The 27,789-nt window shown below is 42.6% G+C and overlaps 1 protein-coding gene across 3 annotated transcripts in view; it reads right to left on the reverse strand.

Moving 5' to 3' along the window:
• Positions 1-6,218: 6,218 nt before the first annotated feature.
• LOC147705976 (protein-glutamine gamma-glutamyltransferase 6-like) overlaps positions 6,219-27,789 on the reverse strand; it is a 362,985-nt gene continuing 341,414 nt past the window's right edge. For 2 of the 3 annotated variants that reach the window (XM_086932433.1, XM_086932432.1), the window contains exons 12-13: positions 22,805-22,938; positions 8,895-9,175 (exon numbers count right to left, since the gene is read on the reverse strand). In XM_086932433.1, coding sequence (XP_086788559.1) covers positions 9,025-9,175; positions 22,805-22,938 — 285 coding nt within the window. In that variant the 3' untranslated portion in view covers positions 8,895-9,024. Of the gene's footprint in view, positions 6,645-6,701; positions 9,176-22,804; positions 22,939-27,789 lie in introns of those variants that run through there. The other variant, XR_015297612.1, reaches the window with a different exon arrangement.

Consider the following 27,789-nt stretch of genomic DNA (forward strand, 5'->3'; position numbering starts at 1 on the left):
AGTGTTTATCCAAATGCCAAATCCCTTTCTGCAATGTACTAAAGAGACATGAAGGCAGAAAAATGGATTTGCAGCTAGCAGTGTTGTGAATGTTACAGGCTAGTAAGGAAAATGAGGAGTTAAAGTTGTGTTGTCCTTTCCTTCAGACTCATAAGAATATCTGCCAATGAGTTGCGACTGTCAGTGTGGTTGCAAACCACACTGATACCCAAAGGAGGGTAATTTGATTAGGAAGTGGAAGCTGTCCTTATGTGATTATCAGCTGTGAGCACCTGGGAGAGCAGGCAGCGCTCCATGCTCCTTCATTCATGTCCAGTACAGCATTTTGCAAATGCAGGGATAGAGGTCGGCTGTACTCCATCCCTGCACTTACAGCCATTCGGGTGCATTCCTCAAGTGATTTCTTCCTTATGAGAATCAGCCAATATTTCCTGTGAATCATTCAGAATGGCAATTTGTGATGTGATGGGTTAGTACATCATATCAGTACAAAGGGTAGGGTGGCTTTGCACTACCTAGTTAAGCAGACTTCCCTGAACAAAAAATCATATGAATGAAATACAGATGCAAACATTTTCTCTGTCGTTTTGGATCTGGGCTAGTGAAAGCTTTAGTTATATCTCCAGAATTATGCACTCCATTTCAATAAAAATACATTTTATTTCTAAAAACATACAGGAGTTCGTTCAGTCTCTTTAGTGTGCTTGTTAAAATGTCATTGACATTTTGCAATAGCTCACTGAAGCAACCATGAAAGATCGTTTTTTGTTTAATCTTAATCTTTGGGTGTAATTATTAAATAACCACAGTGATTGCTCGTATGGAACTGTGTTCATCGACAAGGATAAGTTAAAAGGAGCAATCATCTACATCCAAACATATCAACAACAAAATCATTAAGTACAGTCAATAAAAAACGTTTGTGTGAGTTAAAGCGTTTTAATAGTCCATTTTTTTGTTCCATTATTTATTAAATAAACATAAGTCTTTTAAGCATCATGATTAGATATTAATGTTATTCAGCAAACAATAGTTCAAAATAAAGAAAAATGCAATATTGGTAAGTATGACAGTTAAGATTGAAATAATACAACAAGCGTGTACCATAAAGGACTTTCCCTGATCTAAAATAAATTGGAATGAAGTAGAATAAGGTGTCAGCTCTAAAACCCAATAAAGTGTTCAGACGAAAGAATATATGAATAAGCATGAAGCGTTTTCACTTTAAATAAAAGAAAATGTAAAGCTGGAAAGCATTCTCAGTTATAGATCATCAGACATCTAATAAAGCAGAGAATAACTTCAAAAGTAATCTCTCATGAAGAGAGATATGATCTTAAGAAACCCTGGGATGGATCTCTGGAAATGTGAGGGAGAGAAGCCTCTCCTACTTTAGGAACACAGACTGATAATCTAAACACAATGAATTACAAATTGCAACAGGTATCAAATCTTTGTTCACAACATCCAATAAGATTCCAGTATGCTCCTGGAAGTAGGTAAACTCCTCACATCTTCACAACGCGCTTTGGACACAAGTACTTCAAAAGATACTTTGTCCACATTTTGCTGTTTAGACAGTTCTTCTCATGAATCATACTTCCTGCTGTCTCCTCTCCTCGGGGAGAGAACCTCACTATCAGTTGTCTAATGAGTTACAAATGGCTATTTACCAACTAAAAGAAAACAAAAAGAAAGATCTCATGCAAAACAACAGCTAAATAGGTAAAATTGGCCTTTCGATATTAATATATAAATCCCTGAAACATGGCATCGACAGCTAAGCTAATATAAATCAACATATTACGTTTACTCGCTTATATGCTTATAACATCTAGGTAGGACTACTGTTAGAAAGTGGGTATTAGTCGACTGGGGTGTCCTGGTCGAGCAGTAACTAAAAACATAGTCAGGGTAAGGCACAAGCAAACCCCAAATTAACCTGTCCTCAACCCCCTGGTGGCTTGGCACAGAGCAGACAGGTTTAACTTAGAGGTGATTTGTAAACTATCTGTTCAACACTTCGAACAAGAAAACAGTGAAAACACCACAGAAAAAAGATCCCTCACAGGGTTAAAAACATAGAGCTACTTTTAATAAATAAAACAAGATCAAACCGACAACAATCTAATCAGTAGAACCAGAGTTATGAATTTTTAAAGACTAAACTGTAAATTAACACCTAAAAGCAGAAAGCGCCAACTAGGGATATCTGGTTGCGCTGGACTGGGTTCAAAAGTACAGGCTGAACGTGATGGAGTGTTGGCCGGATACAGATCCAGTTCTTCTTCCCCAGGTGAGAGGACCGCAAGGCAGCAGCTACATTAGAGCAGCAGTCCTTCTTCCTGATAGAATATCCACAGGTCCAGAAGGGACTGAAGAGTTGATTTCTGAGACCCTTCTTTTTTTCAAAGTTGTGCCTTTGAAGTGGGGAGAAGCTTCTACATTGCACCCGACCCTTGGACTGTGCAGGGCCTACTCTGAGCTGAAATATATGTTTTAAAATGGAAATACATTTTGAGCCTAGCAAGAGGTTTATTTTGCCAGGTAGAAATGGCAGTTTAACACTGCACACACAGACTCTGCAATGGCAGTCAGGAGATATGTTTAAAAGGCTACTTAACTAAGGGACACTATCAGTGGTGCAGACCCACTAGTAGCATTTAATTGAGAGGCCCTGAGTACTTGCAGTAACACTTTACTAGGGTCTTACCATCCTATGGCTGACAGGGTTTAAGAGCTACCTACTACACAATTGCTGTTTATTATATGGGTTTTATCCAACACAGACTTTTGCGCATTCAATTGTAATATTTTGTTTTTTGCAAAATGAAGAAATTCACTGCAACAACCCCTAACAGCCACTGGATTTCAACTTTCTAAGCCAGCTCATAAAAGAACCATTGGGTGTTTAGAGTAGCAGTCTTAGTCAACTGCATCTAGCCCTATTACATCACCTTGTGCATCAGGAAATGCCAAGCAGAGACCAAATCATGGTTTTTCCAGTTATCATTATGGTGCACTACACAGCAGTCCCCCCAGTTTCTCAAGCTGTTCTGTGAGGTACATGCAGTGCGGCTGGGGACAGCAGTGCAGCCTCCACATGCAGGTTTAAGCCAGATTTTATTTTATTAAATATTAGCGACTTACTTGCTTATGAAAGGGCTTCAGCCCAATTTAAAATGGACACCAATGTCTCGCAATAGTAAGAGACACACTTTAATTAACTGGCAAATAAATAAAAAACTACATCTAGCTGGAGATTTATTTTGATCAGCTAGATTTGGCCCTACTTAGATGGCAACTTCATTTTGTTAATGAGAGACCCATTCCCTACAACTCACTGACGCACTGTTCCATGTGCATGCATTTTAGAATTATTTTTTATTCTTCACAAAGCAACCACTTTTTAAATTCGACACCCCCAACTGACTATGACCTATTCTTCTCTCAAAATAAAGTGATGACACAAACAACTGTTAAAAGTACAGTAAGCTCATACAAAATAAAAATCATGCTCCCTTTAAATTCTAAGATGCTGCAAGAGGGCCTCAGAGTGGGGGTGTACCTGGGAACGCCAGGTGCTCTGAGGCTTTCAGCCATCAGCCACTGCAGCCCCATCTTCACACATATGCATTGGAACACAACAGAAATGCATCACAGCACTCGGAAGAGTGAGGAGTAGGAACTTTGGACCTTTGCTCTCCCCAGGATATCCAAACATTCTAAACTGAAATTGAGTCAGCCATGCCCAAGATTTTAACTTTAAATCTCTCATGTAAAATCATTACCATAGTGCCTACAACTCACCTCCTCTGAGTTAGTATGTTTAAGGGCAGAGCCACATGAATTATGCATCAGGGCAGGACCACTTTAAGTGGCAGGGTTGTCTAAATTGCACGTAAAGGAAAAGGAAATTATGCTGCACAATGGGGCACATTTTGTGATAGCAATAATTCATTATCTTGCATTTTCATACATGGTTAACACTGTCTGAGCAAAGATTCCACCTTGTTATTACCAATTTAACACCCACATATACCAATAAGCTGTTGAAAAATGACCAACTATTGGAAAGTGGCTTTCCACTATGCAGTATCACGTGTCATTACGCTTTTAGTAACCTTTAATCCATTTGAGCTAGAAACACTTTTTTGTTGTTAAAATCTGCAGATTATACAGCAGAAGATGTAATATGTGGCAAACACAACAAATCCATAATGACGTGAAAAACACAGCAGACCGTGTTTCATGACAAAAGTGATGTACTTGTTTGATGGGCTCAATATAAAATGTTCTTTTCTGTTAAAACTCAATGTGGTGACACTATTGTCATTCTATCAATCACCACCCTGACAACTTCCTCAACCTTCAGTGCAAACTGACAGTCATACCACAAACTGTGGGGCATATTAGAAAGAAGTTGCGATATTTATTGTAAAATGCGTTTAGCGCGTTTATTTTTATCGCTGCCTATCGCTGGATATTTTAGCAGAGAAAATATGCTATTAGCAACGTTTATCTCCACTGTGCTAAAATATCTCACGATAGCGGCGAAATGCCTGAATATTGCTGGAAATCCTGCGATATTCATGCATTAACGCCATGGTGGACTTAGCCTGATGATCCACCTCCCATTGGGGAATACTGGTAAGTAAGGTTTCAAGCAGGTGTTAATTACTAGTGATAATAGCGCTTAGCGCAACTTTTTTTATCGCTTCGTCTGTGTTGCTAATAGGCGATAGCTTTGTTAGCTACTGCTTTCAGTCACTAACAGTTTGGGTACGCCCACTTTGCATGCCATTAGCGATAAATATCGCTGACAAGCAAAGCGCGCCCCAAACTGGTCGCTATCGCCTGAAAGCTGTCGCTAACTGCTGTTAACAACAGCTTGCTGATAGGGCGATAGAAATATCGACTTTTTAGCGGCAAAAAGTGCTGCTAAAGCGGCGCATTTGCCCTTGCTAATATGCCCCTGTGTCTTCACAGTTTGTTTTAGAGTCGCAAGATGTTACCTGCAATTACAAATATTCCTTTATTGAGTCAATTTTTTCTGTCTGGTGAAACAGTATTCTGGGAAGATACTGCTTTGCCAGATTGTAAGTGGCCCAGTAATTCCCTCATCTGTGTTTCATAGGTTTTCGGGCCCAATTATACCGGGTGAAGATCCACATCTGATTTAACTGCATGAAGTCTAGGCAAAGGTTGTGAGCACATGCACAACTCGGCCTGCCTGACCCTTTCCATCACCATGGGGGTAGGCAATGATCCATCCCAGGCAATTAAAGACCTTCCCTCCGCCAGGATACCCTCTGTCCCCAATTCCCAGAGGCCCTCATTCAGATTTACCAGCTGCTCAAAAAAAGTACTAATTGTGACAGGAAAACAAGTAAGAAAGGAACATACGTTCCTTATTTTGCATGGAAATTCCCCATTCTGTTGACAAAACTCATAATGGTCGAATTTTGACATGGATATATCAGCCAGAATCAGTAAACCCGGCCACCTTTAATCTCCCATCATAAATTCACGGTCTTAGAGACCTCACACTCCGTCTCAACTTTTTTTACCGGCTTCTTTGACTTTTAATTACTTGCCTCGTTTTAAATATTTGCCTGGGGTGTGACGGGGTGCCATATGTGAATATGCTTAGTGCTTGAAGTATTTCAAAAGAGAGCAGGATAGGGACCGTTCTGTTAAGATAATTGTTTCTCCAGAGAACCTCTGGTACTAAGAAAGGAGGGGCATATTATCAAGGACCAGTGTTAAAATTATCACTATTTTATCTGCAGGAAACTGCCGATAAAACAGCGTTAATGGGCTTGACAAAACGCCCTTGTTAATTCCCGTAGAAGCTTATGTTAACATCAGAACATGGGCTTCTATGGGAATTAACAAGGGCGTATTATCGAGTCCATTATCGAGTTTTATCGGCCGTTTCCTGACGATAAAATGACGATAATTTTAACACCAGTCCTTGATAATATGCCCCTGCATTTTTAACGTAATCCTCTGTGTCTGGTGCCTCTGAACTCCACAATAAAGTAAAGTATCTACATTAAAAGCAATACCGCGCATGAGTGACAGCATGTCGCCTCTTAATGCCAAGATGTCAGTGCCGCCTGTAAACATTGCAACATACAGAAAAATGTCTTCCTTCCAAAGTACAGACATTACAGCAAAGGACACATTCACCTAAAATAGTCCAGACCCAGGAGTTTGACAAGACTTGCTTTATTTATTTTCATGATAATTTCAGGCTAGCACATGCGGTACAAAAAGACAAGGCATTCAGAAATGTTTTTACTGTTTATAAATATATAGTCCTCGTGTTTGTCTTTACTCTTCAAATGCAGTGTGTGCAAACAATTAAAAACAAGGAGTAATTTATATCAAAAACATTTGTCTATCTTTCTTTAAAAACTCTCTCCCATGTGTTTTGAAACAGACAAAAGATGTTGGTCTTAGAAAGGTTAGAGCTTCGGTGCTGGCAATTTCAAAAAAACACTTTTTGAAAAGTAAAACGTTTGTTTAAAATAATAAAACATTTTGGTATTTATGATAGATACAATCACATCAATATCATGATTATCATTAAGAATGTAATGTACAGTTGGAACAAAACACTAGGCACACATATGAAACTAGAGAAAATGGCTCTAGTTTAGAATGATAGGGGGACGTAAACCCTTCGGATTTACAGAGTTCAAGCTGTCGTGCGCCATACTCTGATAGCAGTAGGATTTGACTGCCAAACTATTTCAATATTTGCTAAACATGTATTCTCTTCACAAAAAGGTGCACTGACACTTTCCCACAAATGATGAAATACCACTTTTGTCCACAGAACACATTTGTTTATTTGCTACTGATTGTCTAAAGGACTGTAAGAATAGTCTAAAATCAAGCACTGCAAAATAAACATTTATTTTACAGTAAAAATTCACAGCTGAATGGGCGCACCTATATTTGTTTGCATTATATTCTTTGTAGTAGCATCAGATCCTGATGCAAATCTCACCAGTGATCCGGAAAGCGTAGGTTCCTGCTGCAGGTATTTCAAGTAAAAGTGTAAATATTGCTAAGCAAGAATGCAACATAAATAAATTATATATTTAAAAGAATTGTTAGTTAACACATCATTTGCTACAAAGATTCATAGGCTTCATTTAGAAAAACCTTTAAGGTTTTATACAGTTTTCAGTAAAGAAGATTAAAGATATGTGCCATTGCCTTACATTGTAACAAGTGTTTCCCGAGATTACTTGAATGGAGCTTGGAAAAGGCAGGCCTAACAAAGATCAGGCAAAGATGTATTGATTAATTAATGGTACTTGAGTGAGGCAAATAACTCAGGGCCATATTATCAAGAAAGGGCGATACATTATCGCCGCTTTTATCAGCAGGAAACTGCCGCAAAAGCCGCGATAATGGGCTTGATAATATGCCCTTGTGAATTCCCATAGAAGCCCAGGTTAACACCATAACCTGGGCTTCTATCGGAAATTAACAAGGGCATATTATCAAGCCCATTATGGCCACTTTAGCGTCAGTTTCCTGCCGATAAAAGCGGCGATAATGTATCGCCCTTTCTTGATAATATGGCCCTCAGTCTATTAAAACCTATGTTTTATATTTTTTGCATACTTTTCTAGACAATTCACACCCTTAGTCATCAAGAAACTACATGTTATTCTATAGAAGGCTGTAGAAAGTTGGTTTGTCAAGGGAGAGAGGTTAGTTACAACAAATTGAATGACCATTTCAACCAAGGAAGCATGAGTAAATGTACAAGGCACAGTAACACCATATGCAGGCCGATTATCGACCTTTTGGGGGGAAATTCACCTGACTAAAATCAGAGTACCAGGAGTACTCCTTAAAATCTATGACTGTTTCAGATTTCCAGAAGCACTTTTGTGGATTTCATGCAAAGAAAGAATCAATTTCAATGGTAAGATAAAAATACCATAGCGGATATCCAACTTTGTTAGCATAAGCACGAATGAGATAAACACCTGGCCTAGGGGTGTCATTCTTACAATCATTTTCAACTTCACATTTTTACCTGGATTGAATAGTGGCACCACCCTATGCCTGCTGGGTGAATTACAGGCATGCCTTTATTTTAGGTTCATGTGATATCAATACAATGCCCGCCAGAGGTGTTGGCATTGTGAATGCTTGTTTTAAAAGTGCTCTTTTGAATCTGACTCAAGGACTCAAAATTGTTTTTGCAGCTTTTAGTTGACCACAGTAGTTTGGCACAGTAAATGTTTTCTATTTGGTACTGCCTCCTAAAGGGATGCCTTTTAATGCTTACATTTTTTTAAATAACCATATCATAATTATTCTTAGCAATTAAGGATTATAATGCAATATAAAAATTGTAATGTTTGTATGTCATGGTCTTAAAACCAAATCATATTTTCAGGAAGTTGGGCTATACGTTTCTATCTCTTCTCTTTGATTTCTAAGGTGAAGTAGGCTGCTTAATGTAAAAATAAGAGACATCCTAATACACTTTCATTTTAGGATGACAAGCAATTGATTTTTGTTATTGCTTAACTAGCTATACCTCATACAAAATAATATAAAAACTTAGTAGATACTAAAAAAATATACAATCATACAAACTCTGCAGGTAAAAAAGCCTTTAAAACAGTTGAAAACAAGAAAAAGAATCGATCAACAAGTGCATATGCACCAGGCTTTTTTATAAGCCCAGTGAATGGTCTTCCACACCTTTAACGGGAAATCTGACATAGCACACCTCACAATGGAATCACGAATAGAATACAGCAACATTATAAACATAAAACATTAGTTATTATCAACACGTTCTCTACTCTGAAAGAATTAGTCCTTAGCCATGTCATATTATGAAGTAAACAAAAATCTGTTCTCACTGCATGCACAACAAAACCTGCAAAATACATAAAATGTAATAGACTTAGGCCACAGGGGGAGCATAAGCTACATGCTTACATTACACGTTTTGGGACACCTGGCAAAGGTAAATTATTATGCATTTATCACCTTAACATCCTGGAACCCCTTAATGTCTGAAAACCTTTTTGAAGTGAAAACTAATAGGAGTTTACGATTGCCTTTTCGAGAAGGGGTGATCTCAAACTCGATACTGGTGGTCTCCCTGGGCTTCAGGGCCGGCAGCCTAGAAAAAAAGAGGGTACAGGAATCACTGTAATTTAAGCCACCATTGGATATTAATTTTACATCTGAGAGAAGAAGAATTAAAAAGAAAGTTGAAGTCAGTGCAAACGAAGCAAGATGGTAAATGACGGAGAACCAGAACTACTATCAGAGACATCCACAGTATGACAGATAACATAGTTGAACGTATAGGACGTTTCCCAGAATATAACGAATCTTGCATTAGGTCATGATGTTATTTGTTATTGTGTTAATAAAACATGTGATAAGTTATATATGTAGCCCACCGGGCGACGCTGCCATAAATACACAATAACATTTGTTATGAAAAAAATGTATTGGAATGTGTAGGGGGAAGCACAGGTGGCAGGAAAAAGGGAAGGAAGAAAAGCTAAAGAAAGTACAACAATAAAATATAACAAATGAAAACAGTGTTCAAGCACCATGTGACAGAGAGATAGGGTTAGAATTTCTTGTGCTCATATTTTTACCAGGGTGGGACGAGGTGGCAAATGATGAAGCATTGCACATCACGTGAGTGAGCCATCCTCGTCCAATTCTTGGAATTGCCTAGTGTGGTATCTCCCATCAAATTGCCCCTCGGCGGCTCCGCTTGTAATGGAGCTGCTCGCGGTGACATCACTTGGAATGTCACCGCGACCAGCGTTCCAAGGCGAGCGCCGGGGAGGAGAGTGTGTGAAAGTGGGAAAGCGGAGGCTGTGGCTGAGGTCGCAGTGTACATGTTATCTTTAATAAACCTCTTTGGTTGAACTACGTGACGTCTCTTAGCATCCTTGGCCGTCACCACACTGGCGACGAGGGAAAACTCACTAGCGACCTCAACACACCTTAAGGAAAAATAAATCAACAGCTGACGGGCAGAAGCAAGGTGAACTTCCATGCAGCAGAAGCGGTCGGCGTGGGATAAATACCTTCACTTCAAAAGAATATCGGAAGTGGTGCGGAGTGCAACTGCTGCTCAGACGGTAGCCGTATGAGTCTTAAATGAAGCGAAAGTAAGGTACTCTTGCTAGCGATCTCTGGCGCAGAGTAAGCAGAAGGATGTTTGCGCGCATCTGATCAGCTGAATCCTAAGCGCGAGTGTCTCACGAACTGTGCATGCGGTTTTAGTACAATTGGCAGCCGAGCGTGAAGAGATGTGGCAAGAGTGGGAAAGCTGACTAGGAACCTATTGTTCGCTCCCAACGGGTATCCGAGCGTGGAGGCAACGCCTGCTTGTGAGGGACATTGTGCGACTCAACCACCATTCTAAGTGATATTGCCGATTGAATGACTGAAAAGGCAAAGGTGTTTTGATGTAACGCGGCGATGCGCGTTTGACGAAGGCCGCTTTCCTGTCACCACAGAGAGCATTTTCTGTATAAATTGGCCTGCAATTCTCTGTCAATGTAATCAGAGCCTGACGCATGCACTGCCACAAAGGAGCATGGAGAGTGCCGGTATTTAAAAATCGTATTGAGCAGAACTTGGCAGAAAGGGTGTGTTGACATTTAACTCTTTGAAGTGCGTGTGAAAAAAAGGAAGTTTTCTGTCCCCACGGAAGCGTTTCAAGACGAACTGTGCTGGCAGTAGGGGAAATGATTGCGCTATAGAGCACACTAGTAATGAAGTCATGACATTTTGAAGAGGGGAGGCCTCACGCTTGTGGAGTCAGCATTCTCCTGCATTCAGCTTTAAGTATAGTACTGTATGCTCCATGAAGTGTGGGCCGTGCAGGCATAAACTAGAAAATAAAACTACCACTGCAGGTTGAAGGTGGACTGCGCATTTCATGTGTCATTGAACTTGTTTTTAGCCCATTCAACTGGGACACTCTCCAACTGTTCCTAATAGAGAGTTATTTGCGAACTATTGCTAGAAGTAGAATTGCGCACAAATGTAGTTTATGCATGTTTTCTCCATTTGGGGTAGGAAAATAGTACTCTGCCCTACATTTACTTTGTGTTTAGTGGAACTTGTACATTCTCACCTGGGGTGTAGATCTGCAATATCGCTCTGTGACACATAACCATGCAAAGTGTGACCCCTCCACCCTTTTTCTTGACCAGCCCAGGTGATCCCACTATCCAATGGAAAAAATGGAAAAAGGTGTTCTTGAATTACTCTACTGTATGCGGGTCCAAACTTGGCTTAGAAAGGAAGGTAGCATTATTAGCTTATTACCTGGGGGCGGAAGGGGAGGAGGTTTTAGATCACCTCCCAGACTTAGGGACACAGGAAGCAAGGGGTCTCAATGAGTTTGAAGTAAGTCTTAAGAAATTAGATTTGCACTACCTCCCCAAGACAAGCACAATTATGAAGAGGTACCACTTTGGGAAGAGAGCACAGAAGGAGGGAGAATCCATAGAGGATTTTGTTTCTGAATTGAGGAAACTAGCAGCTACTTGCAAGTTCGGGGGGGCAAGTGAGGAAAAGACTAAGGGATCAATTTGTTTTAGCTTGCAGGATGGAGCGTGTGCGAGAAGAGTTATGGCTTAAGGATGACCCGCCGTTGAGGGAGGTTCTTATCATAGCCAAACAGGTGGAGCACATGTTACAGTGTGTCAAAGAGATAAAGCAAGACACTGGGGAAAAGAGAAGCGAAGAAAAGACAAATGTCAGTGAAGTGGTGAACGAGTGCGAGGCAGTGTCTGTGATCAAGGGGCAGAAGGTAGCGAGCAGAGAACAGAAAGAGAGCAAAATGGGGGATCGTTCAAGGGCACCTGCTATAGGTGTGGCAAGCAGGGACATCTAGCCAACGACAAAGAGTGCCCCGCCCTCAGATTTACATGTAACAAGTGCGGTAAGAAAGGTCACTTCAAACAATACTGCAAGAGTGGGCAAGGGGTCAGCAGGCAGAGTAAAGACAGGACAAATGTAGTGTGCGACGAGTTTGTGGTGCAGGTCAAAGAGTTGCAGGTTCGAAGCCCCAATGACACCACGTGCAAAGAAAGAGTGGTGCAGGTTGATGAAGGTCAGGTCAACAGCCCAAAAGACACCATAAAAGTAGGGGGAATTGGTCTGGAAGCATTGTTCGATTCCTGTTCTAGGATAACCATTATCAATGCAAAGGAATTCTCTCGGGTGTCCAAGGGAAAGATAATTTTGAGAAAAATGGATTTGAGGCCTGTGGGGTATGCTGGTCGCCCTATCTCTATGAAAGGCTACTTCCTAGGTAAAATTGAATACAGTAACAGGACAACTGTGTCCAAGGTTTATGTGTCCACATGTAGGGGACAACATCTTGGGGTGGCAAGCACAGAAGGAGCTAGGGGTCTATCTTAACCCCAACAGTAATCCCCAGATCCTGATACAGGAAATACAAGAACACAAGACAGACATAGTGACAGAGTTCAAAGGTGTGTTCAGAGAAGAACTAGGATGCTTGAAAAACTACTGCCACAAGATAAAATTGAAAGAGAACGCCAAGCCTGTTGTGGCTAAAGTCAGAAAACTCCCCATTGCCATCCAAGAGGAGGTGAAATGCGAACTAGAGAAATTGTGCAAGGCTGGAGTCATCGAACCTGTGGAAGCGACGGAATGGTTGGCACCCACCGTGGCCGCAAAGAAGAAGGATGGGTCGGTCTGGCTCTGCATCGACCTGAGGGCGTTGAACAAGGAGGTCGTGGTCGATCGATATCCTCTACCGAACATCACCCAAATGATGAGCATGCTAGGAGCGCAAAGGTGTTTTCCACTCTCGATCTCGCCTCGGCCTACTTCCAGATTAAACTACACGAGGAGTCACAGGAACTCACAGCTTTTGTGACACCGATGGGAGCGTACAAATTCAAAAGGATGCCTTTCGGGCTAGTCTCAGCGGCCGCTGTATTTCAGAGACTCATGGGCAGCATCTTGAAAGGCATCCCAGGCGTCATGTGTTACCAGGATGACATGCTCATATTTGCTAAGGACCATGAGGAGCATGATGAGAGACTGAGACGAGTGCTAGGAAGGTTCCAGTCACAAGGTCTTACAGTGAAAAGAGATAAGTGCGTGTTTGGCTGTGCAGAGCTGGATTTCTTAGGGCACAAAGTGACAACAGAAGGAATATGCCCCAAGGCCGAACTACAAAACACCATTGTAAATTTGGCACCTCCCACAAGCAAGGATGAAATCAAGTCATTCATGGAAATGTTGGAGTTCTACGGGAAATTCGTAAGAAACCTGGCAGGAAGGACGTACGCCATCAGACTGCTGTTAAAGAAAGAGGCTGAATTCAACTGGAGTCAGGAGTGCCAGAGGGAGTTTGAAGATGTAAGGAGGGCACTTGCAGAAGCCCCCAGTTTAAAGTCATACATACCCAACTGGGTGACTGTAGTCACCACCGATGCTAGTGCCAAGGGGCTGGGAGCAGTCCTCACCCAAGTAGGCAAAGACGGAGAAGAAACCATAGCATTTGCCTCAAGGTCACTCCAGAAGTCCGAGAACAATTACTCGGTAATAGAAAAAGAAGCCCTAGCAGTATCCTGGGCGTTGGGGAAATTCAGAGACTTCCTGTGGGGAACTCAATTCACTCTTCGTACTGACCACAAGCCGTTGGTGGAAGTGTTCAGCAAAAAAGGTCTGGATGCCATCTCCAGCAGGATAAGGCGGTGGGTGGTCAGCCTCTAAAAATACACTTTTGGTGTCGAGTACGTCACGGGAACGCGAAATTTTGCAGCAGACTGTCTGTCGAGACTCGTCAGCGAAAATGAGGCGAGGGAGAAGCAAAGGAAGGTGGATGATGAAGAGGATGAACTTCAGATGGAGAATGTCTGCACCATCCAGAGAGCGTTGGGTGAAGAAACATGGAGGAAGGCTCTGAAAGAAGACAAGATCCTGGAGGAGGTGTGTAAAAGAATAAAAGGCAGGTGGAAGAACGAAGATAAACGGGAAGAAAACCTGCTGCCATACTGGGCTGTCAAAGATGAGCTGTCCTTGGTAGATGAATGCCTGTTCAGGGGGACGAGACTTGTACCGCCTGCGTCGGTGAGAGACAACCTGGTTGAGATAGCCCACGAAGGGCATCTGGGTATCACCAAAACTAAATAAAGACTCAGGGAGAACTATTGGTGGCCAAACATGGATCTTGCCACTGAAAGGAAAATTAGGGACTGCATTCCCTGCAGCAACAGTGACAAAGTCTTGAAGCAACTGACGCCCCCAATGGTATGCAGGCCGCCACCGTCAGGACCCTGGGAAGAGCTGGCGTTAGACATCGTGGGCCCATTGGCTGGAGAACTGCGGACGCCTTACATCCTGGTGCTCATGGATTTGTATTCTAGGTCGCCTGAAATAAAATTGGTAAATGGAGTCACGAACAAGACAGTCATCGGGTTCCTGGAAGAGGTGTTTATCAGGGAAGGGCTACCCAGCAACATTCTCACGGACAATGGGGTGCAACTGTGTTCGAAAGAAATGGAAGTCTTCCTAGTGGAGAGAGGCATCAAACACAAGCGTTGCGCCTTGTATCACCCCGAAACCAATGGCATGGTCGAGCGATTTATCAAAACCCTCAAAGAGAGCATCCAGCTAGCCAAAGCCAGTGGCATGAGCTGGAAAGAAGAGGTGTGGAGGCGGTTGGAAGCATACAGGTTCACACCGCACCAGACAACAGGAGTCACCACATTCGAGCTGCTCCGTGCAAGGATACCCAACACCAAGCTGTCCCCTGGGTGGATGGGATGGCACAAAGGATGGTCAGGCCACTCCAAAGGAGCGGAAAGCTTAGAGAAGCAAGAGGAAGCCATGAAGAAACGGAAAATAAGATATGACCAGCTCAAGGCCACACGGGAGGCCAGATTCAATGTAGGCGATAGCATCAAGATCAGAACCCCAACTGGAAGAGCAAATTGGTCAGGGTACAGTAATCCTACCAAAATCACCAAACTATTCAAGAATGCCGTCAAAACTCAAGAGGGGAAGATCTGGAACCTAGGGAGAGTAGTGAGATTCCACCCACCAGGGCATGACTCTAGTAGTGAAAGGGGGGAAGGGGACGATGCTAGACAGAACAAAGGTCCTAACACTAAGAAGCTGTTGTCATTCCCCCACCCTGGTGGTAGGTCTAGCAGGAGAGTGACCAGACCCCCCAGATACTTCGATCAATATATTATGATGTAACCCTTGCTATTCTGTTATTCATGAGTTACTCTTCCTAGCAGAACAGTGACTAGACCCTCCAAATATTTTGATCAGCATGTATTGTGTCTTTTCCTGCCACTCTGTTGTTCATGCGTTGTTCCATTGTTTTCCTTCCGCAGGGGAGGGGGATGTGTGGTATCTCCCATCAAATTGCCCCCCGGCGGCTCCACTTGTAATGGAGCTGCTCGCGGTGACATCACTTGGAATGTCACCGCGACCAGCGTTCCAAGGCGAGCGCCGGGGAGGAGAGTGTGTGAAAGTGGGAAAGCGGAGGCTGTGGCTGAGGTCGCAGTGTACATGTTATCTTTAATAAACCTCTTTGGTTGAACTACGTGACGTCTCTTAGCATCCTTGGCCGTCACCACACTTAGTTACTGGGAATAAAGTAGGTAGCGGTGGCAGAGATGTAAATACGCTCCTCCTTTATGTCTCGCTAAATAACCAATTGAGGTTATAGCTAAATCGGAGGGTGGCACGCCACTTTGTGGTTTCATAAGCTCTCTCACACCCCACACAGTGACAAGTAGCGCTATAAAAGAACTAAATAAAAAATAGATTTTCAGGTGCCATTTAATTCTTTATTAGTGTAATTACTCACACACACAGATATATGTTGCAATCTTACCGTTGCAATCTTACAGTGCATGTACCTGTTTCACATAGGTGGTTGAACAAACTCAAACACCTGCTTCCAAGTTTTTCTATAGTGTTTGTGAAGCGATAGGTTGCATATCTTTGTTTGTTTCCATTGCATTGGCATCCAGATGTTAGAAGGCCTCAACGAATCTACTTGCTCACTCGCTAAGGCGAGTTAGATTTTGTCAATGCAAGCTATTTTTAGGGCTTACTAGCCCATTAAGAGAGCTCCGGCTGGAAAAGAATGGATGTTCCGTTCCTTCGAAAGAGAATGAGCAAGAAAGATGCCTTTTAATCTTTTTTTTATCTTGTCATATTTGCTGTGTGTTCAAAGACAGAGGGCAAATGTCATCTTATTTTTTCTTACAAATTGCTGCTTGTTTTATCCTCGAAATAGTTTTTTCTTTCTCTTATAGCTAAGTTAAAATTATCTCATGTGGCCTACCTTCAGTCATGTTGGGAAACAGAAAGTGTAAAACGAATGTCTGATGGATGTCAGTTTTTTTTTATCTAACCCAACATTTAAATAGCTTGTAAATGAAAAGCACAAATATTTCAAAATATATCAGCAGTTAGGGAAGCACTTTTCTGTAATTCAGAAGTGTGATGGAGAAAAAGATATGAATAGGATCAAAACAAATCAGAACACTTAACTTGGGGATGGGCAACGGTAAATATCTGTTGAATCCAGATTTCTGGGCTGGGTCTGCCTCTTCGGCTACCAGCTCCCATGCCCCAACTCCCCTAAATCCAGGATTTAAGCGGTCTCCCTGACGTCAGAGCCTCATATCTGAACAACTTACATCAAGGAAGGAGGCAGAAGAGACATGTGTCGGCAACAACAGGAATTTGCCTACAGCACTAAAGCAAAACAGGCATACTTGTCTTGCTATTAGCTGAAAATCAGGACTCCTTGGCAGAGGGAAGCCTGAAGCACCCACAGATTCCCCTGGATTAGTAGTAAGTCCCATGGAAACAGAAGGTAAAATAATGCTAAGGATCCAAAGATTTGTTGGCCAGTGGGCCCTCGGAGGGATCGACCAAATCCAGATGGTCTAGTACATTGTGGGAACGGTAGTCCTGTCTCCCACAAAGGTACAAGCAGCTAATGCATCCCCCAGGCCACCCTATGTCGAAGTTACTTTTTGCACTACTTACCATTGCCAAGGCTTGTTGGGCACCAGTCTGCCAACTGACCCCTTCATTCGACCCTGCAGTAGGATGGAACTCCATCCGACCTGCGACCGACATTAGAAACCACTCTGTTGTCCTTTTATCATCTTTTCCCATCACAGCACCATTTCAGCTGTAAAAGTAGCTCTTCCATTGCTCCACGCACCACAGACAGCCAGGACAACGCTGCACCTGGGCGGCACGGACCTTGTATAATTGAACGGGCTGTCGTGGCTTGGTCCTGGGGCCTGGATCACCTTTACCCTGCAAGGGTGTAAAGCAACTTGACCTGCAAGTCACCAATTGTCACTAGTGGTTTTCCCTATTGACCGCAATGTTATCTTTTCACTGTTATATTATGCATTGATTTTCTATTACTTCTGAAATCTATAACCCCGGTTATATTTAATTTAATTTAATTTAATAACGATTTCTAAAGCGCCTGGTGACCCAAGGGCTTATATGTAAGCTATTTTGTTCATTTTGGTGTCTAAATTAAGATAAAAATACACTCTATTGTTATAAATTGGTGTTGGATTTCTCTCGAGTTGTGTAAATTAATTATTGTTCATGTTGGTACTCTGAAAAATACTTAACATATGTTTCTGTAGTAAAGCCTCACTGCTCTTTGCCAATCTATCAGGACTAAGCTAAGGATTTATGAGTTTGAATCCAAAGGATTATATTTGCGGTATTGTGATAGAATTACATGGTGAGGACTAACCCCCACACCACATAATACTCTATTTAACTACAGTTTCCCGGTAGCATGATGTAGGCTGTTAGGGACGGATGCCTTTGAAAGAGGATATCTCACAGAGACCTTTTCAGGAAATTTGAGGTGAAAATGTTCTTTTGCAAGAAAGAGACATTCCCAAACCCTAACAACCCCCTACCCTACCCCTTGTAAACAAGGTAGTCAACTTTTAAGTGAATGAAATTCCAGCACCTTCTGGTATCCCCATATAGGTGATGAGAGGATGAAGGTCATAGGGTCAGGGGGAGCTGGTTTTACTGCTTGCACTGTGCAGGTGAGGAAACTGGTGCAAAAAGTTAACAACGAAGCCACTGCTGATGTCAAGTGAAGGTGTTACAGTTTGCCCTTGAGTTGCAGCATCAAGTAAAGGTGGTGGGTGCCGGATTGCCCACCAAATTTCGACATCCGGAGGAAAATGGTAGCCGCCTGTAACTTCCTGGAGGTCAGAACTACATTTCCCACAATGCACTGGACCCTCTACTTTTGAGCAATCCCTCAGAAAGTCCTCCGAAGGCCATCGATTGTTTGGTTCTGGTGTATTGTTTTTACCTGCAGTGCCACTAGTCCAGGGAAGTCTGAAGTTGCCCGTGGCTCTCAAAAGAGTCCCTCTGCCTGGGGTACTGGTCTTTGGTCAGGGGCAAGCTGCAGTCATGCAGTTCCAGGAAGTTGCCACAGGGGTATAGTGTATAAAGCCTTTGTTTTGGGCAGCCCCTGTTGTCGCAGCAACAGACTTCTTGTTCAGTAATCCCCTTGCATTAGACTTCCTCTCGCCTCGCACACAATTCAATCTGAGGCTTGACCCACATACTCGGTCACAAACAATGCTTGCACGGACTTCAAGAATGAAAGATGTCAGATACCAAGGCCTCTTATTAACTATGGATGCAGCTGATTGGCTGTTAGGGCTCTTCATAGTCTATGCCCTAAGTGAAAGGACTGCTTAAAAAGTAGGGTTCGCAAATATGGAAGTAGCTCATTAGAGTTTAAACAGCTCAATTCTTAACACTGGGGGTTCGCCAAGACTCACTTGAAAAGTCCTTATGAAAGCAAACTGTAATTCTGTTTATCTGTCTGCTACCATCAGTACTAGGGGCCCGATGTAGGTAAATCTAATTTACCACTTCAAAAATACCGAATCATACCGATTCGGTATTTAAGAAGTGGTAAATTAGAGGGGGGGAAATGTAGGTAATTCTGATTCGGTAAATACCGAATCGGTAAGATTCGGTATTTACCGATTCTGTAAATACCGAATCGGTATCCCCCATTGATTCCTATGGGCCTTGAAGCCCATAGGAATCAATGTGGAATACCGAATCAGTATTTACCGATTCGGTAATTACCTATTCTTGCAAGGGTGCAGGGGGTGTCACTTTGACCAAGCATGGGCGAATTTTGTGAATCTGGCGTTCGCGAATTTGCGTATTTTCGAACTCGCAATCCGCAAAATCCATGAATTCTCGCGAATTTGTGGATTTTTTTTGTGTTCGCAAGGGTTTCTGGCAGTTCGCGAGGGTTTTGTACCAGTTCGCAATTGCGAACTTACTTGTTGGCTCGCAACGGTCGCGACTTTGTTGTTTCTACGTCTGGTTCATCATCACAGGTTCACAGCACCCTATGTTTCACCACTGCCACCCTCTGATTCACCCATGCCACCCTCTGGTACATCACGGCCACCCTCTGATTCATCACTTTAGATTATGGGGGGGAAAAGCAAGCACACCTGCCCTGCCTCAACTGACATGAATTAATTTGGGGTTGATTAATGTGTCACTGAATTTAAACTTCCTGTCTGGCACCTGCTTCCTTATCTGTAATTTGCTTTTTGTTGCAGTGCAATTTTTTTCCAATGACCTTTGTGGCCTACTTGTAGCTATTCTATGAGCCTGCTGTAAGGGTCAGAGCAGGGTCATAGAATAGTTGCAAGTAGGCAACTGAACTCTGGAGGGGCCCCTCAGGAAGCACTACAGGGAATGGTTACTAATGATGAGTGAACTTTTGCACCTGCTGAGTGCTTTCAGTTTTGCAAAACTCGTTTTTCTGCAGAACAGCAACTGTAATGCCCCAAACAAACTTACTTGTGAAAGTTGATTTCTAATCCAAAAGTGATCCAAAGAAAGTCAAAAAGGCCTCAAATCTAAAAAAGTGCAGGCAAATGTCAACCTGAGGAGTTATTCTGATAAAAATCATCATTTTCAGAAGGTTTATGCTGCTTGCTAGTGGATTTCTTGTGCAGAATTGCAAATTTTGTAATTTCGCGAGTGCGAGATTGTTGCGGGCCGCCGCATCTACATGTTCGCAATTGCGAACTCTCGCGATGCGTCGCCAAACTCCCGCAGCAAGATCCAAAATGGCGCAGCACTCGCAAAATATCGAGAAAAACAACTCGGCAAACGCTGAATGACGGTAAGTGAACGCCGCACGCCGCAATATTGTATAACCAAGCAAAAAAATCCGCTGCATGCGAATTTGTGGATTTTCGGTAAATTCGCGAGATTGCGAATTTACCGAAAATTCGCAAAATCCGCGAGCGGAACGGATTTTCCGCCCATGCTTAACTTTGACACCCTCTAGCACCCCAATTACAGGCTTGTGTGCCATGTGGCACACATACATGCCCTTAGGGCATGTCTGTGTGTCACATGGCACAGGTGGCACAGATGTGCATGCACAGGTGGCTCAGATGTGCATGCACACCTGGATTCGGTATTTTACCACCCACTTGGATTGGGTGGTAAAATACCGACTCCTGAAAGCCTGTGGCACTCTTCCGAGTGCCACCTACATCTCTATTTACCAATTCTGTACATTTACAGATTCGGTATTTTACCGAATCAGTAAATGTACAGAATCGGTACAGTTACCGATTCTGTACTTATGTAGCCCCCTACATAAGAAATCCGTAATACCGGTCGGAAACGGCCGAATTCGGCTGTTTCCGACCGGTATTAGGGCTCCTACATCGGGCCCTAAAATACAATAATTAATTTATCCATACTAATATAATAAAGAGAGAGATCAAACCTTTGAGGCGGGTAATCTCAGGAACCAAAGCACCAATCACAACACCCAATACAGCGTTGGAAAGGGCAGTTGGAACAGAAGAACATAGGCTATGCAGACGCCCACCATATACATTTAAAAGGTAAAAGAACTGTGCCAGCAAAGTAGTCCCTTGTGGGCATGTCTGGGTTGTGCTGTGGGCGTGTGCTGGGGGCGTGACAAACGATGGGGGCGTGTGGTATGTTTCGCCCTTCATGCCATGTCTCATATTGTGTGCTAATCCCACCCTGCTCCCTTTAATTACCCCTGCACCCCATAAATATAACCCACCCATACTCCTTAAAATACCCCAACACCCTTAAACAATAACCCATCTTAACCCTATAAATATACCCTGTACCCCAAAACCCAAACTTATCCCTAAACCCTAAAATACCCCTGTACCCCAAAACCCAAACCTAGCCCTGAACCCTATAAATACCCCTGTACCTCAAAACCCAAACCTATCCCTGAACCCTAAAAATACCCCTGTACCCCAAAACCCAAACCTAGCCCTGAACCCTAATAATACCACTGTACCCCAAAACTCAAACCTACCCCTGAACCCTAAAATAACCCTGTACCCCAAAACCCAAACCTAGCCCCGAACCCTTAAAATACCCCTGTACCCCAAAACCCAAACCTACCCTTGAACCCTAAAAATACCCCTGTACCCCAAAACCCAAACCTAGCCCTGAACCCTAAAAATAATCCTGTACCCCAAAACCCAAACCTACCCCTGAACCCTAAAATACCCCTGTACCCCAAAACCCAAACCTAATTCTGAACCCTAAATATACCCCTATACCCCAAAACCCAAACCTAGCCCTGAACCCTAAAAACACCCCTGTACCCCAAAACCCATACCTATCCCTAAACCCTAAAACTACTACCCCTGTACCCCATAACCCAAAGCTATATCTGAACCCTTAATTTACCCAAACACCCCAAAACATATACCACAGTACCCCAAAACATATACCCCTATACCCATATTTACCTTATCCAAACATTAAAAAACATGCTTTTACCATTCATGCATTTACAACGAATTTTGTTTTAAATGTATGCGTGGTAAAAGCATATAAAATGTAATGCCATGCGTTATAATGGCATTGCGGAGTCATGGTACTTTCGTAATGAAAGTATGCGGAGTGATGGTATGCGGAAAGAAAGTTGCGGAATAATGGGTGTTTACCCTCCCCTGGTAAGTACATTGGTGGCACGGCGGCCCTCATCTCCAGCAACATACTCATATTTTTTCACCACTCATTTGAAAAATGCACAGGTCTCTCTCATTGATGGCCAGCACCAACATACACTTTTAGACACACCTCCTGCCACAAGTTCTAGAATTGCGAACTTTAGAGCTGGGGAGCTACGTTCGAATCTTGGCATCAGCTCAACATCCTGTGATTCCAGGCAAATCGCTTTGTCTCCCCGTGCCTACCACAAATGAATGTGTTCTTCTGTAATGTAAATTGTGCTCATGCCATGTTGTCGAGTTCGCACTATATAATATTGCAAGGAAAAAGAAAGTAGGGAAACTCGAGTTCACACACTACTGAACGCGCACTCTTAAGTGCATCAGCAGTGCACTGTGAATCGGAGCGCTTCACAGGCCTGTCACAGATAAGAAATGCTATCAAAACGAAATCCTACAAAACAATATACTTCTGGCCAGCACCAATTCATACCCGGACAACGTCGGGACAGGCTGCTAGTTGATAATAATTTAATTCTGACTTTGCCTGTGTGACTACTTAGCATAAGCACAGCGAAAGAGTACACTGTACAATGTATTTTATTCACAATCTCCCTTTTTCATAAAAACAATAGTCCGCACCCAAGCAACCCTATCTAAGGTCCCATAGCAGAAAAATAAGTTTTACTCACGGTTTCTTCAGTTGTCCGTTAACCAGGCCGCTTCCTTCCACCAGAAGTAGTCCATCTGCCACCCACACTGGAAGAGGATTGGTCAAGGTGACCTCCACCTGAATTGGTTTATTCACCACAGCTTTGCCATGTACCTTTTAGGGAGAATTAGTACTGTCATGTTCTTAGATCATGTATCAGTTTTATTTTATGTGATCAAAAGGGTTATTCAGAAAGCAAGCAGAGTATAGAAACCTTAAAACAAAGAAATCAGGAAACAGGATATGATTCACATTTTCATCAGTTGCCCAATGGATCAGCTTTTTATACTTATTTAAACTTGTTAGAGCCTCTGTATCCTGTGAAAGTGGTACTGTCAATAAGAATACTAAGTAGGAGGATCTACAAGGGTCGATAAAAGGCCCTACTCTTGGTTAGCGATTGATTACCTCTGTGGGGTCACTGTTTCCACTTTGCAAGTATAGTTTAATAATTTGTTTATTTCATGACTTTCATGACTGCCCTCGTTTTCCCTGTATGAACAGCGATCTATTAGGGAGCTATTTTTGCGGTCACATTTGAATGGATATAATTTGTCCAACCAAATATGAGCAACTCTGCCTAGATCTTCCTTGGGTGGTGTCTTCTTCATTTGTGTTATAAACCGCAATGCAGAAGAAGAAGAATTAGTGCAAAAGATGCCTAAATGGCACAGAAAAGACCTGACCAACGGTGCTGCATGGATCATTCTACCCCGACTGCACATAGCGCCAGCGCTGCCACCAGCCCTGACTCTGCCATCCAACATGGTAGTAAGATTGTATCTTCATGGGCAGCCCACAACTGTCCTCCCATATTTCGACAATATCCTGTTAATGTCACCAAAGAACACCAGGTCCCTGAACATTGGCAAGTGCTGGGTGAAAGGGTTACAGTCTAGCCCCTATGCATAGGCTGTCTCTGGGCTTAGAATGTCTATGTTGGTTGTCTGAGTGAGCCACATTGAGGAACCTTATTTGTGTGCAATGGTAGGGGCTGCAGTCTATTTGTGTCTGTAGGGGTAGTGGTGGTGGTTGCAGCCTCTTTGTGTCTGTGGGTAGTGGCCGGGGCTACAGTCTCTGCACTGCGTGGGTTGTGGTAGGGGCTGTTGTCTCTTCGTGATTAAGCAAGCTATTGCACAGAGGCACATGGTGCTAGGCTCACCTGCCGCCGAAGCCGGGGATCGAACCGTGAACCCTGTGGTCTGGAGTCAGGCACCCTGGCTACTGCACCACACATCTTTCATTAAACGGGTGCCAAGCTAAAAATATGCATTAAGTATGTAAACCCGAGGCATAATATTTATTTAGGAACATTTCGCAAAAATAGTCACAGAAATCGTCTTTTGAAAACAAATGGTTAGCTACTGAATTACGTTTTGTTGTTTATAGTGAATAAATGTAAATAAAGGAGGATGTAACGGAAACAAAATGAGGAATGATAAAGCAGGGAGGATGGGAGATGGTGGTGTGGGTACAGCACTGGGGAGATTAAGTGCAGCAATGACGGGGGAGGGGGAGGCAACTAACCCCCCCCAAAAAATAGTGCTCACCAACTTATAAAGCAAAATGTGTAACAACACAAGTAATAAGTCCCGTCGTTATGGGAGGATACAAATGCAGACAAGGCGGAACCAAGGAGGGACTACTAAGTCTATTCACAAATGGAAAGCAAAGATTTTGCAAGGACAGTAATAGGAGCTAATTGAAAAGATGGGTGAAGCTTCTATGGTATACCTCAATACAGCATGCCTCGCAGCGCATGCGCTGCCCTGGTTCGACCTAAAAATGGGACTCAGCAGTGCATGCCTCATCACTCTAGTTCTAAATGTGGCAACAAATCGATTAGAACTCTTAGCCATGACATCATACTCAAAGTCAAAGAAACTTTATTCGATCTATTTAAAAATAAGATCATAAAAGTACAAAGCAATAAAAACATTTATAATCAAATAAGTTTGGACTTAATTCCTAATTTAATTTTTAACGCCAAACATGTTAAAAAGTGGAGTAAGTCTGAAAGTTCATTTCATAAAAACTAATTACAGATTTCCGTATTACAAGTGGATTAATAAAACAAGGTAGCCAATTCATCAATATTCATAAGGCATGTGCAAAACAGTTTCCCTCTCCTTAGACATGCCAATAAACAGGAGCTACTGAAAAGCATACAAATGGATCCGAGAGTTTCTTTAAAAACTATAATGCCAGGCAACATTGGTTAAAATTAATTTTCTTTAAAATTGGGCATAAAAATCTGGTAGTTCATTTTTATAAAACCTACAAAAAAGAGTATATGAAGGTCCGACTGCTCTGAGCCACAGTCACAGGGGCAAGGTACCAAATCAGTATGTCTAAATCTCTTCGTAGGAAAACCTACCATGAGAGGGATTAGGTTCAACCAGAATCTAAGCAAGAAAAATCTGAGCTGAGAGTTTCTTATATGGTCTAAATATGAGAACCCCCCAGATGACATTCCAGGACAGTGACCTTTGAATAATTCACACTTTGGCACTCATATATCAATTTTTCTGGTATAGACCTCAATTTTCCCTTTGTTATTGTATTGCACAAGTTCGGGTTAACAAAACGTTTTTCCAATCCTAGTGTCATAAGTAATGATTTAACATACAAAAGGCAGGAAATTTTACAAGTATTGTCTAGGTGTATACAATTTTTAATTATAACTTTAGTCAGGTTCACTGTGTCCCTGCACCAGATCAAGTACCAGAGGAGTACCGAGACAAACCTAATGTTGTCGATCAGGTACAGGGGGGCCTCATTTATGAGGCCTTGCGTCAGTTTTGCCCTTCCGATGCGTCACTTTTTGTGATGCATCGGCGGCGTAAAACATGCCTCCTGTAGCGCACTATTTACAAAGTGATTTAGATGCGTCACTTTGTAAACCCCTGCGCTACATTATACCTGCATCAGGTATAATGTATGCAGGGGAGCGTTCCCCCGCAAAAAGCCTCGTAGAAGTGCCACAGTGAAATCTATGAGATTTCACTGCGTCACTTCTAGGACGCTGTTGCGTCAAAATCTTACGCCTGCCTCACAGCAGGAGTAAGACTGACGCAGGCCCCTTGCCCCATGTGAAAGGACGCAGTGCTGGAGTTGCGTCACTTTTGTGACACACTCCAGCAATGTGTCCCTTTGGCGCCATACAGATACGTCAAAAATACTGACGTATCTGTAACTCCTTACGACATGATGCGTCACACAGTAAATATGACGCATCAGGTATGTCGCAAAGAGTGCGCACTGAGAAGTCACGCATCGCTGCTTTCACGCAGCGATGCGTCATTTCTCATAAATGAGGCCCAGGATTTCTAGTTCATGAGGGTAATTGTAATTTGAATATAAAATAGGGATGGCATACAGCTTCTTATAAAATCTGTCCTCCAGGGATTGGAGTTGGGTTGCCGTAGCCGTTCCCCATACCCCCTGAAAGTTGCTACTGATACTATCTTCGCTTGGTGTATTTTCCTTATTGTCAATAATGGTTTAGACCCTAATCTTTTTGCAAAGGTTCAGATTGCTGCCATACCCCGCTCCATTACTATCGCCCTGCTATTCACCATATGTACCCATGACTGTTTTTTGTCGAAATGAACCCCTACATGTGGAAATTGATCTATAATCTCCAGTTTCCGTGGGCCTATTATACATTTCAGGGATCTTTTTGCTGATGGAGTCCCTGTAACAAGGACAAAGGACTTTGATTAGTTTACCTTCAAACCTATAGAAGACATGAATGTGACATAGGCTGTTGTTAACCGTTTATGGGCCAGCCCTTTTCTTGCGATTAAAACAGCATCATCGGCGTATGCTAAAATAGGTATGGGAGTGGGGCCAAATTTAGGAATGCCTGGGCTTACTCCTCCTAGAAGAGCTGCTGCAACTCCATTGGTGTATACAGAAAATAAGAAAGGGGAAAGGACACAGCCCTGCCTAACTCCTCTTTCTATCTTAAATGTGCATGTCAACTCTCCCACTTTCCCATATCTAACACGAGCAGTGGCCGTGGAGCACATTTGTCGAAGCAGATTATTGTTGAGTCCACCCCTAACAGCTCCATTAATTCCTGAAGCTTTGAATAAATAACACAATCAAATGCCTGGCTTAAATCCATAAATGCCCACAAATCTGGCTGGACTTTGCTCTAGTATATTTTCCAGTAATTCATGATAGATCGAGGCACTGGTCTATGGTGCCTCTACTGGACTGAAAGCCATGCTGTGTTTGCATGAGAATATTCTTTTTGGCTGCCCGCTCGTCCAACCTATTTAATAATAAACACCCCATGAGTTTTGCTGTGGCGTCTAATAATGAAATCAGCCTATAATTCTGAAGGTTATCCTCAGGGCCCTTTTTATGAATGGGAACAATTCACTGGTTTTTCAGGACTCTAGTGGAGTGGTTTTTGCTATGACATTGAGTCATGACACTGTCTCAGTTAATGGACCTCACTGTAAAGTTAAAGCAATACCAATTTCACTCTGAACGGAACACATGCAGCCACAGACTGCCTTATTGGTTCTCATCCATGAGGTGCACAATGTATATAACCAGCCCAGGGACCTTTGTCTGTAGGCACCCATTACACTTAGGGCATCATATGGAGAAATATAACTAATTTTTAATAACTGTATTGATTTAACGAATAAACATTCCTATATTGGGCATTTTGGCTACTGTTATACTCTCTAGGAGATTTATGGTTGAACGTGGTGAATGAATAGTTTGGTATGCTATTGTGGGTTTCCAAAGGGAATTTATTTTAGACCTAAGCTTCAGGATGGCCAGAGTTTCAGCACATGTACATCTACAGTTTCAGCTCCGCCAACTTCAAGATCAAAGAATCCCAAATGTGATGCTTCGATCTTCAAGAAGCCCAGATGTCTAAAATCTAACTACATACACGTTTAAACTCCCATAAGCCTGATTTCCAAAGCATAAACACCT

Source organism: Lissotriton vulgaris, chromosome 7 (genome assembly GCF_964263255.1).
Source record: "Lissotriton vulgaris chromosome 7, aLisVul1.2, whole genome shotgun sequence".
Lineage (NCBI taxonomy): Eukaryota > Metazoa > Chordata > Amphibia > Caudata > Salamandridae > Lissotriton > Lissotriton vulgaris.